Genomic DNA, 12,849 nt, shown 5'->3' with positions numbered 1-12,849 from the left:
AAAAATATATATATATATATATATATATATATATATATATATATATATATATATATATATATATATAATTTTGTCAAAATTTCAATATCATGTAACTCAACAAGTAAATTAGTTTTGATTATAAATTGTTATAAATTATAATATTGTTATAAAGAATTAGTTTTCATTATAAATAATTATATAGAATACTTCAAAATTATGGTGTTTTAAATATTTTTTTCAGTTTGTGGTTAAAAAGTATAAATTGTATTGCAAATAGTTTTTTTCCGCGTAATTTCGTGTGATTTTACAAAATTATAGTTCTGATAAATTCAACGTAGAATAATACGCAATTACGTCTTAGAAAGAAAAAATGCGTTTTTTATAAATTATTTTACCTATATCCATTAAACAGCCGATTGGTGCTGTATCTTTTGTATCGTTGATGCGATACATCCTAAAGCACGAGATTTCATTGTTTAATTTATTAATGCATTCTGGGCATGCTGGATTATTCATGAGAATATTTTTAGTCGTGGAATTTTCGTCAATGATCTTCAGCCTGCAAGATAATAAGTAATTCACAGGTGATTTATAGATGAATCATTTTAGATATTATTAATAACATCAAAGTGATTTTTATATAATGCATTGATTTAATATTTATATTATATATTTCGTAACATGCTAATGACTAAATCTACTTGTTACTGTTTCTCTCTCTTTCTCTTTTTCTCTATTATCATGATTATTATTACATATTTTTCATATAAATAACAATCATAAAAGGATATTTTGATTTGTTTTATATGCTTACGTCTGAGAGCGATTTTCGTTATTATCTAAGATTAAGATGCATATAGCGTAATCATCGCAATATTTCCCGGTCCATCCGTAATGACACTTGCAGACTCCAGGTGCGACGCAAATGCCGTTGTTACACATTTTGCAGATGGGCTCACATCCGCCTTCTTTTGTATTTTGGTAACCCCAGACGCACTTGCATAGATTTGGCGCAATGCACGTACCGTTACCACAGTCGCCTTTGCAGGTCGGTACACATTTAGACAATAATATGTTCTGGCGGTTATACTTTACGTGATAGTTTTCCTTGCAAGTGCAGGCGTTGGGCGCTATGCAGATTTCATTTGTCCTGCAGGCCGGGTTGCAGATAGGTTCACACTCATTCGTGGAGTTCGTCGATAGACGGTAACCTACACTACACTTACACACGTTGGGCTTACTACAGATACCGTTTATGCAACTCGGCTCGCAAATGGCTTCGCAGAGATTTTCATGTAACCTGCAAGTATTTCGGTGTGCTCAACATCCATTGACGTAATGAATAGTTTCGCAAAAAAACACTCATACATACATGTCCTTAAAAGATACAAAATATTTTAAACGATATCCTTCATTGCACGGACAAGGATTTTTTTTGTCCATGCAAATGCCTTTAATGCATCCCGTACCGCAAGTCGGTTCGCATGTCCATTTAGGAATAAAGTGTGACATACCCTAGAAAATAGTATTTTTCAACTAAACATATGAAGAAATATAAGATATAACGAATAAAATACAAATAATTAGAATATAATTAGAAAGGTAAATTAGGATATACGGGACATTTCTCAAAATAATATTATTATAAAAATTGACGTGCACTAATTACGAATTATCATCACGAATTATAGACATGAATTTTTCTGCTCTTTAATACTTAGGGGAAAATATACACCGGCTGTGGCCGAACATAGCCGGCACTTGTTACGACTCTTACCATTTTTTAATATTCTTGCTCAAATACTAAGATGTATGGAGATTTATTAATAATTTAATTAATTGTCTACAATTATTATTTATTATTTATTTGTTTCTTTTCTTTTAAATAACACAATAACTTTAATATTTAATAATATCTGCGCAAGAGTGCCGAAAACAGACAGGCCGGCTACTGGGTCGGGGTATGTTTTCTCCTATTTAGTACAAGTATTCAATATTAAATCTGATTGACACAACCAGATTGATGTGTTGTCCAGACCAATACTGTTTTTCCATATATTTAATGTTGTCCCTAACGTTATGATCTATAAATTATAATTAGACTCAAAAGTAGCTACGTTTGACACCAAAAGAGATTAATTAGATCTTGCAAACTTAATAGCTTGCGTCGTGTTACTTACGTTACTAATGATTTCGGTAGTTTTCTTGTTAAGTCTATATCCCATGGGACACTCGCATTTATGCGGGTATATGCATGTGCCGTTTCCGCAAGGCGGCTCGCAAATTGGTTCGCACATAGAATTATTTGTCTCTCTATATCCGTCGCAACATACTTTTGTTCTGTATGTTACTGTGTAATACTAAAAATAGGGATAAAATATCTCGTATTAAGAATATTGTCATATGCACGGTTAAATTAAAGAGAATGAAAACATTTTCTATTTATATGTTATACGTTTACTTAGTATATCACCCATGTTTAGATGTATCATTTGATTTCATAGTAAATCTTACCTCAGTCTTAAAATTCCATTGAGGTTTGTTTCTATGATATATGCTTGTTATGTTATTTTTATACGTTTCTAAATACGGGACTTTTTTGGATTCTTGGTGACTATAAAAAACACATAATTTTCCGGGAAAAAATAATTATATATAATTATATATAAATTATATGTGAATTTTGTCGATATATATATATATATATATATATATATATATATATAGAGTTTTTATAATTTGAAAAGTATTATAGCCTTGAAATTTTTATTAGGATTAAGATTAGCATTAGGATTTTTTTCTTCAAATTACCTCAGGAATCCGTCCTTAAGAGATAATGCGGTAGTGGCGAGACACTCTGTGTGTATATATATATGTAATCACGTACATAATCGTATATGTGCACACGGAAAACAACGATATTAAATGAAAAAGAGAAGAAATAGTTTCATTAAACGCTGATATCATATGCTGCCAAAAGCATAAATATTTACTTCGATTATATTTATACAACAGTATTTTTTTTTATTGTAGACATATATGATTATGCATGATTATATATGGCTATATAAAAACAAAATTCAAGTACGATTCTTTTTCCCGAGTTTACGTTAGCATCTTCATGTACATCTCATCGGTTATATTGCACGATTAACGCATTTTGCTATTTTCATTTGTAGAATATTACATGTTTATATCTATTTAATTGTCTTACCTGACGATTTTATTGCACAATTTCTCTTTCCAAGTCACAAACTTGTGTTGGTCTGGATGAGTATGTACGGTTTGTAGAATGCCGGAAATACATATACATATAACACACCAGAACTTCATAATGATTAACTGTATAAGATGTGTTTTAAGTAGCCGCGATAACAGACGAGCGATTAATGCGTTAGAGTCCAACGTACGTCGCGTTGTCAACTAAACTGGCGTCTCCTTCGTTCTTTACCATGATCACGTTAACTCTTTATCAGAACTCAACAGGAAGTTAGCTGTCGTCAGATAGTAAGACTAAAATTCATATAAGAATTTGTACTTATATATGTACTTTTATTTGTACTTATATACATATACTCGTTTGCCCAACGATATTAGTTACGAGCGAAATAAGCCATGTTGCATGCAATTACATATGAAATTCACAGATATTTTCATATATTTTTTATGACAGCAGACTGTTTTATATATGTGATTTAATTCACGACTAATGAATTTTTCTACTGCTAGAGTTCTGCATATCTGGTATTTTGTTTGGTTTAGAAAAATTAACGTTTGTGTAATTATTTCATAATAACAGCAGAAACAATTACATATAAAATTCATAAATATTTTCATTTTTATGACAGCAGACTGTTTTATATATGTGATTTACTTCACGACTAATGTATTTTTTTGCTGTTAGAGTTCTGCATATTTGGTATTTTGTTTGGTCTAGAAAAATTAACGTTTGTGTAATCATTTCATAATGACAGCAAAAACATCAATGATTATGACACAGAGAAAATATACTCTGTACATCTTACATCTGTTTTATCAGTTGTCATACTTCTTAAAAATTATATATATATCAGATCACATGGCACCAAGTAGAGGAAGCGTACATAATAATCGTTTTATAATATATTATCATGTTTGCGGGTACAATTCAACATTGATTACAATGCCTGAAATTATTCATGGTCTTGTCAAACTTATCAATTCGCTTGGTACTCAATATTCAACTTAATATTCAACAAAAGAAGCGTTTACTCCACTGGGACGCACCTCTGACGGCCCTTGACCCCGGACTCCTTCCGATATCCGAGATTGCAAATGCAATAATTCGGCATGGTGCACACACCGTTCGGGCACCCGCCGAAGCACACCGGCAAGCATATAGAGCGCGTGGGGTCTCTAATGTCGAGCGTGTATCCGCGGTTACAAGTACACTGATTCGGTCCGGTGCATTGACCGTTCAAGCAATGATGCGAGCAAACCACATCTGTATCTTCCCCCTCATAACGGACGCATCTACCGCTATTGGGATCGTTGAAGAAACCCGAGTCGCAGACGCACACGTTCGGTGCGGCGCACCGGGCGTTCGGGCCGCAGTCGTGTCTGCAGTATGAGGTCGAGTTGGAGGTCGTGATGGGGACGCATCTACCGGTATCGGGATCGTTGCTGTATCCTGGCTGGCAGGAACAGCGATTGTGCCCGACGCAAACGCCGTGCGTACCGCAGCCGTATCTGCAGTCGCCGGATTGCGACGGGTTGGTCGGCGGTATAGGGATGCATCTGCCGCTGGAGGGATCGAGCACATATCCGTAATCACATTGCGATGCGCCCGGTATGGTCGATGTGCACACACCGCTCCGGCTCAGCGTATAGCCCGGCCTGCACTGGCATCGTCCGGGCGAGACACAATCACCGCCGACGCAACCACCTGGACAGTCTGGCACGCAATTGCCGTAGTAGTCGTTCTTGTAGCCTGGCCTGCACATGCCTGAGTCCGGTGCGTCGCACACGCCGTCAGTACAGTTCCTCGAGTGTACGGGATTGCATCTGCCGTGAGAGTCTGGGTCGTGGCCCGACGCGCACTTGCATTGACCGGGAGCGATACAATTGCCGCCGATGCAACCACCTGGGCAATGAGGAACGCAGGACTCGTAGTCGTTGGTAGGATTCGAGTACCTGCGACAGAATCATGCCGATGGTTACGCTCACGTCGTGACTGCACTTTTGGACTTTGATCCGATGTGGTCAATAAGAAACGTTTATGGCGAGTCATAAACTCGGTATTATAAAATTTTCACACGAAGCAGGAATACGAGAAGTTGGCGAGATGGAAGGACTCCGTCTAAAAAATCGTAGATTGAAATATGAGGTGACAGCTGCGGAACACCCCTTTTACGAAACATTGCAGTATTTGCAATTTGATTATGCACGTGACGCACCGAAGGTGGTCCCATCCATATTCCAGTCTGAATAATATTAACCACGCAAGTAACCACGTGAAGATTATAAAATATCTGATTTATACATAAAAAAAGCTGCGTGGGGCATAATTATCCTCGGCAATATCATGTTTCATGAATGTAATATCAATTTATCAATTATAGATATTATCATGCGTATACGCGCTTGAAGCAAAGTTCAACATATTACGCGGAATACCGTCGATGCAAGAGATATTGCGAAGTTAGAGGGGATCGTAGAACTCGAAAGTAGGATACGACATTAATTACCCTTCGTGACAGGTGCATACACCTGGCGCGGTGCACTCGCCGTGCGCGCAGCCGCCCTCGCATGCGGCCATGCACTCCTTGCGATCATTCAGAACGAATCCCGGTCTGCACCTGCAAACGCGCGGCGCCACGCATTCGCCGTTCCTGCATCCATTGGGACAGATCGGCTTGCACTCGCCGTTGATCTCGTCGTAGCCAAGTTTACACACGCACACCTCGGGAGAGAAGCAATAAGCGTTCTCTTGACACTGGTATGTGCAGACGGGCATGCAAACACCTTCCTCGGCACGCCATCCTTCTTGACAGCTGCAGATATTCGGTCCAGTGCAGTGGCCGCCGAAACAGCCGCGATCGCAATGTGGCTCACATCGACCGGTCGTCACGTTGCGCCGGTAGCCGTCGCAACAGTCCAAGATGGTGATCCAACCGCTGTTACTCTGATAAACAGGATTTTGCTGTAGTTTTATTACAGTCTGTATAGCGAGAACTGTTTGATATCGTAAGAGCACTTCACAGTTACATGAAACTGTTAGCACTGTTACATGAAACTCGGAAAGTATCTTCAAGATAGTGAGATCAAAGTGCGGGATTTCGTCTGATAAATTGTACATGCAGAAAAATGCTGCATTCTAAAGTCTTCTCTCTTAAAATATAGTCTAGCAAATCTGTTGTTCAGTTTCACCCGGGGAAACTTCAGAAGATGGATGTGTACTTACGGGTTGACTGCCTTCAGTTGGTTGGGGAATGGTATTATAAGGCGATCCACTGGAGTTCAGAGCTAAGACATGGCTATATCTAAAACAAGCGTGGAAATCTCATATCTACATTACTTTTCGAATGAATTTCATTATCGTGCTCGCACTTGTTTCAAGAATTCACTTCGAAGGATTGATCGTACGTAATTCGCAGAGTGGATTACTTACGGCACTGTCTTGTAGCAAAGACCATTTGTTGAATTAGTACCACTATGCTGACTTCCGCTCGTAGGGTAACGTGGTCGATGTCCACCCTTTACACCATCGATTGCCCAAGTACCAATACCCAGGCACGCAAAAACGAGCAGGCAGATCAACGACTTCTGCATGTTGTATGAACGATCGCGGATTTACTAATGGTTGCTGATTTTCGGTCAGAGACTGGACAACCCCGCGATAAGAACGCTGCAGAGAGGTCAGCAGTTTTCATCCTCTCATTTAAACTACGCAACACTCTCGTTCACAGAAACAGTTATCCGTTATGTGTATCGACACGTCGAAGAGCTTTAATGGGGTCGAGATGTCAGCATGTGTTTGTCTCTTTCGCGTATTCCGCCCGCGTGTCTCACACTTTTAGCCTTATCTAATTACTCATTAGGTCATTGTTATTAATTGGACCATGATAGACTTATTACCATGCACATGGCATCTCTTTTAAACGAATAAATATATTATCAATTAAATGTAAACGAAGTAAAACAAAATGAAAGACAATGTATCGCAACGAAAAAAAGAAATTTTGTCCTACTAATACCAGAGAAAAATAGACATTTTCTTCAAAATAAATCATAAATCATACTCCTTTAAAAGATTATTGCATGTTCGCATGTTTTAACATTTTGGTTATAAAAAAGATTTTTAATTACGTTTATAAGTAATATAAATTATATATAATACTATATAAGATATAATGTAAAAGTAAGATGCATAAAAGTTATTAATAAAAAAATTACTCATCACCCGCCTTTTATGTCTAAGGAAAGTTATCCGGAGGAAAGATTGTACCGTGAAGAGATAAGAATAATACTTTAATTCAGACGAAATAATGTTTGTTTTTTCAAAAGAAAAATCTCAAAGAAGCAAACGTGATAAGTTTTGGTGTAAATACTGTATCAGTTGTCGCTAACATATGTGCCGGATATATTATAAATTTCGCATTATGCTTCGGTCGTTTACGTAATCTCTGTTTCTCTCTTTTCCTGATATCGTTTGGGAATGAACGCACCAGTGAATTGGAGCGATAATAAGCGCGACAGTGCGAAGATACGTTAAATGCGATAATGCGCACTGTATTTATATTTTTTAATCTATGATAAGTCAAAGCTGACTGCAAATAACATTTCCTTGAAGCAGTTGTAAGCGTTTCTTGCGAAGTGCGCTTAACTGAAGAGATGCATCAGATTATTCCGTGACGTAGAAATGGAAAGTTTTTCTCCTTCTTTATGAAGACCACACTGGAGGAAGTGTTGGGATGTTTTCAGTACCATCGAAGATAACAACGTAGTTTCCTATTAATCACCTCTCTCAGTGATTCCCAACTTACGATAATGTCATTATTTTATATTCTATATGAGCCTCACAAAAAGACAAACAGATAAAATGTATTTTTTACAGATAATATTCTTTATTTTAGTATCAGAGAACATAGGTCACTTAACTTTTTAGGATTAGGAAATTTTGTAGCAAATGGAATTGATTTAGCTTCTGAAGTTCATATAAATGTATAGAGATTAGTATTAAACCATTATTTATTTATAGAGCAGTGTTGTGGAGATAATAATTAATATAAAAGCATATTGTAGTTATATTTCATTACATTGCTTAATTTATTGCAGATAATTACCTCAATTTGTATATACCTAAAGTGATATTAACAGATTATATCTTTCTACAATTCATACATTTGCATCGACGGGACTGTTCCATTTATGGAGTGTACTTTTTCACGATAAAAATATCTCTACTACACAATAAATTGTCGCTTATATATGTATCATTGTCGATTTATTTGGAAACACAGTATTATCGGAATATTATCGCAGGATGTATTTCCGCTAGAAATAGATAGAAGTAGATAGAAATATCGCTTCTTTAATATGATTGGTGCGAGAAAAATGACTACCGCTATTGCGTCGAGTATCATAGAAAAATAATAACTCGTAATAATATTATTAATGTAAAAAAATGTCAACGACGCGTGCTCTTCATAAGATGTAACAATAAGTCGAGAAGGATCGCTCGTAATACATAACTATACTAACTGAATAATACTAACTGAAATAAGTAAACAACGGTTTCATATTTTTTTACGCGAGATCATTCGCGTGGAGTAAATCGCGCGTACGTTGCGAACGAAATTGCCAGATTTAGCGGGCAATTTATTTCATTCACGAGCAAGTAGTTCGTCGGTTTTGCATCGCTTCTATAATGATAGTTAGCGCGGGCGCGCGCGCTGTGTATCTCTGCTCGTTATACGCGGGACTCTATTATTCCGCACTTTCCACCTAATTGCGCGCACTCGTAATCAGGTGCAGTCGCGCTGCGTTTGACGTCATCTCGTGGAAACTACAAAATAGTTGATTCAGAAAGTTGCACGCCCCGCTGGTCAGATTCAACTGGCGGTCACTGACAGTACATGACGCTCAAACGACTTGTCTCTCCGCTTGTTCCGTTCAATTATAGTCACGTTCAGCCTTGTACGCTCGACAGCTATATGTAAGGTCGGAAACCAGTTTTCGTACATTTTTCACCGGGACTGGACGATCGGCTTTTCATCAATAGCAGTCGGCCCGCAGCAGGTTGCGTTTTGTCCACAGACACTTTGCATTTCTACACTCTTTTTCTTCTTTTAACGTTAATATCGCATTCTCTCAACTACAAATAGAGTTGACTACTACTGCGAATGTATAGAGCTTCTTCGTCACATATCCTTGTGGTTGGACAACGGAGTGGTTTGCAAGGGTATTTCGTCGTACACGTGCTCTGTATTGTGGTCGAAGTTCGTTTGCAGGCGTATCAGAGTCGCTGGCGGTCGATCGTAATAACCCTCTTGCAATAGATCTATGATTGGAAATGAACAAAATCTATATAGAGTATATAGAAAATGATGAACCTAAGGAATATACGTGAGATCTAGCTGAAACAATATAATTTATTGTCACCTTGAACATTTTCGAAACAAGAAACAAAAGTAACTTTTAAATTTTTGAAGCTAGAAGCTTTTCCTCTCAGAGAAGAAACGTAACCATTATAAGAACACTTTTTTTTCTTAAGTAAAATAGCTTCGAAAATTTTCCTTCGATAAAATCACTTTTATTTCTTACTTCAAAGATATTTAAGGTGGCAATAGTTAATGACTCATTCTGTACATTGTGATTTTTAATTAAGATGAACCAAATTACAATATGTCAACTATTATTGGTCTTTTCGATTAAAAATATTTTCTTCTGTAATTATTATTCGATTTTGATTTCTGGGCTACACAATAAAAAATTTCATTAACTGAAAACTGAATGATGAACTGAATGGTTAACAGATGAAAAATTCGCTGACGAAAAATAATATCTTCGTTATTGTAGCCGAAAACATTCGTCTGAACATTCAGTTGCATCAAAATTCGGTTGAGGTAACTGAAAGCAATTGGCTAAGCAGAAATTTCCTACAGAGTTTTTCTACAATCGAGTTCTTCATCTAATCCCCAAGTAACAGAAAATTCATTTACACTTAACGGAGTTATTTTTTCGTATACATATATATATATATATTGCTTTTGTCGATTACGATAAAAAATTTAATATAATATCGCGAACTCACCGCGAAGATTACCAGAAATGCGGAGACCGATCGTAGCTGTGCCGTTAGCGTAAGTGTTCAACGATTCGATGCCATCGACCGTTAGTATTGTTTCCGATTCCGCATTGGCTGCATATATGGGATTGGCGCGAGTCGGTGGTGCTGAAATCACACACGCAATCAACTCGAGGCGCAAAACGTGTCGAGTTGCATTCAGTGATGCATACGAGGCTGATGGAGTAGATACGTGCAAAAGCAGCGGCACGCAAGCCGACCTGCGATCACACAAAGGATTCGATTTCGCACGAGCCGTAGTTCCCTTCGATCGTTATGGCGGTCAAGACTATCGTCGAGATAGCTGCACGGCTAGGAGGTATCGGGGTCAAGGACGCGGGGATTTCACCAAGGATCTGGTAACTGAGAGGAGAAGGTTACGTCGGCCGGGCATGATTCTCAGGTACTCACGGGGCAGACTAGAGTTCACCACTGTGGACATCCTTTCGCTGTTTGCGTTCTCGCGCTCTGGACTCTTGGTCTTCTCATCGTCGTAGATGGCAAGTCTGACAGTCTCGAACAGCTTGGACCGCATGTGGAGGACCATAACTACCGCGATCAAGGTCAGCCCAAGAGACACGATCGCAGCCACGACGATTAGAGCGATGTCTAATGGAATCGGCGTAGTCTGGGTATCATCTGTCGCGGCAACAAAAATGTCTACGTTCAGTTTTGCTTTCCTTAGCGTTTTGCGTCGTCGATAGTATAATAAACGGACACTTGTATCTTTTACGTGTTTCGGATAAATCTTAAAATGGTACCTTTGTGCACGGTTTTCACGTAATCGACTTTTGGCACGCTGACGCTCTCGTCTCTTTGAACATGCCTGAAGAACTCGTCCTTCGTTGCGAATTTTTGCCGATCCTTCTCGGTATCTCTTCTACGCTCGGGAACGGAAACCAGCACGATCACAGATCGGGCAGTCGTGAGAGGATCTTTTGCCCGCGTTTCGTTCGTTGTCGTCTTTTGGGAAGGAATCGCGATAGGTATTGTCGCTGCAGTCGTCGTGTCCGGGATGTAGTTCGCGTTGCTCCAATCGTCATCGATGTTCACGGCTGAAGCTGGATATTACAATATTAATTATGATTCATAGTTCTGTTGGTATTATCAATCAGAAATTATTGAGTTATACTACGCGTATTGAATATAAAAATAGAGTTGTAAAACATTCTCAGTATATTGAGCACACGTGAAATTAATTTCTTTTTGTCAGTTCCTGGCTCTTCAACAGTCGCCAATTTTCTATTGCTTAAAGAAGCGAGTGAATGAAAAACACACATCATACTTATATTATAGAATTATTGATTTCTATATAATAATAATAATAGACCAAAGTCAATTTTATACGCAATTCAATATTAGATGAGAGAAAATTATATTTTATTCTTGAAATATATAGAATATATTTCATAACGCATATCTCATAATGTCCGCTCTTTGCGCGACGCTAAAAAAAACCGTGAGAAATATGGATCGTTTAATGTTAGCCTCGATCACTTAGCAAATTTTCCTCGGCGCTTACGGGACTGTCTTTGAAGTTTGGATAGCTTGAAGAGTCACTTTTACATCTTCGAGCAAACAGTTGCGCAACTCGCTCACAAGTGCTTCCTTCGAGAAACGTATTCTTTCACCTTCCGTTTGGCGTCCGGTAGTCTCGCGCGGCACGGAGATAACTTCTGTATGCCTCGCGCTACTAATCCTGGGTGTTTGTACACGCTCGGTGGTAGAGCTTCGCAAATAACCGGGCGACGTTTGCCCGGCCAATGGAGCGCCATCGTCGTTGTCGTCGGCGCATCTTCCGGTTACGGCATCGCAATCATTATCTCGGTTCTGACATATGCATTCGTTTGCACAATTCGGGCCCCACTGACCGGTTGCGCAATGCTCTCTGCATCTGCGGAAGAAACGTGACCTCTGCAATATCATTCGGCCCGGGTACTCTGCTGCCTTCAAGCGTTTTCATTGATTATCTTCAAGTATCAATTATGGTATCTCTCGAACGCTTACCGAGGTCCTCGAAATCCCGGAGGACATCGGCATGTGCCGTTCGCAGGATCGCAATTGCCGTTTTCTCCGCAGTCGCACGTTTCCGCGCATCGTACGCCCCAGGATCCCGATAGACACTCTGCAACGTGTGAAATCAACGCGTTAACAGATGCCTTAAGGCAATTTATTCACCAGGTGTTTATTCTCAACGGCGCATTAAGGAAGCTGTATCCACAAGTTCACTGTTTTTATCGAACGAAATTACGTTTTTAGACATTTATTTCACTATCTAATCAATTTTGATTTGGATTTGGATGATACCTTGTCACGTTTCACTCAGTAGAATGCTACTCAAAGCACAAAACAGCAATTTTCTGGCTTACAATCGCCCATTATACAACAGCGGTGTAGTGAATACTATTCTTTCTTCAGTGTTTGCATTTCCTAACATTTATAATTGTAAAGTATTCATTTAGAATGAATTATTTTTTACACCGGAATAACGGTCATCTCTCTCTCTCTCTCTCTCTCTCTCTCTCTCTCTCTCTCTCTCT

The 12,849-nt window shown here is 38.5% G+C and overlaps 2 protein-coding genes across 4 annotated transcripts in view; both read right to left on the bottom strand.

Moving 5' to 3' along the window:
* The window catches only part of LOC116841735, a 13,734-nt gene extending 6,863 nt beyond the window's left edge, over window positions 1–6,871 (bottom strand). The window contains exons 1-10 of the mRNA XM_032810043.1: window positions 6,632–6,871; window positions 6,425–6,503; window positions 5,709–6,145; window positions 4,233–5,154; window positions 3,197–3,405; window positions 2,497–2,596; window positions 2,163–2,342; window positions 1,355–1,497; window positions 797–1,282; window positions 378–541 (exon numbers count right to left, since the gene is read on the bottom strand). Of these exons, the coding sequence (XP_032665934.1) occupies window positions 378–541; window positions 797–1,282; window positions 1,355–1,497; window positions 2,163–2,342; window positions 2,497–2,596; window positions 3,197–3,405; window positions 4,233–5,154; window positions 5,709–6,145; window positions 6,425–6,503; window positions 6,632–6,792 (2,881 nt within the window). The 5' untranslated portion in view covers window positions 6,793–6,871. The remainder of the gene's footprint in view (window positions 1–377; window positions 542–796; window positions 1,283–1,354; window positions 1,498–2,162; window positions 2,343–2,496; window positions 2,597–3,196; window positions 3,406–4,232; window positions 5,155–5,708; window positions 6,146–6,424; window positions 6,504–6,631) is intronic.
* A 1,394-nt stretch (window positions 6,872–8,265) lies between these two features.
* Window positions 8,266–12,849, bottom strand: part of LOC116841778 — a 21,395-nt gene continuing 16,811 nt past the window's right edge. For all 3 annotated transcript variants that reach the window (XM_032810130.1, XM_032810128.1, XM_032810129.1), the window contains exons 6-11: window positions 12,317–12,434; window positions 11,941–12,203; window positions 11,071–11,370; window positions 10,721–10,948; window positions 10,277–10,417; window positions 8,266–9,523 (exon numbers count right to left, since the gene is read on the bottom strand). In XM_032810130.1, coding sequence (XP_032666021.1) covers window positions 9,384–9,523; window positions 10,277–10,417; window positions 10,721–10,948; window positions 11,071–11,370; window positions 11,941–12,203; window positions 12,317–12,434 — 1,190 coding nt within the window. In that variant the 3' untranslated portion in view covers window positions 8,266–9,383. The remainder of the gene's footprint in view (window positions 9,524–10,276; window positions 10,418–10,720; window positions 10,949–11,070; window positions 11,371–11,940; window positions 12,204–12,316; window positions 12,435–12,849) is intronic.

The sequence above is a fragment of the Odontomachus brunneus genome, unplaced genomic scaffold, assembly GCF_010583005.1.
Source record: "Odontomachus brunneus isolate Ranch 3 - 2012 unplaced genomic scaffold, Obru_v1 Obru_scaffold_018, whole genome shotgun sequence".
Taxonomy (NCBI): Eukaryota; Metazoa; Arthropoda; class Insecta; order Hymenoptera; family Formicidae; genus Odontomachus; species Odontomachus brunneus.
Note: the sequence above shows the minus strand (reverse complement) of the source record. Positions and strands in the feature narration are given on the sequence as shown.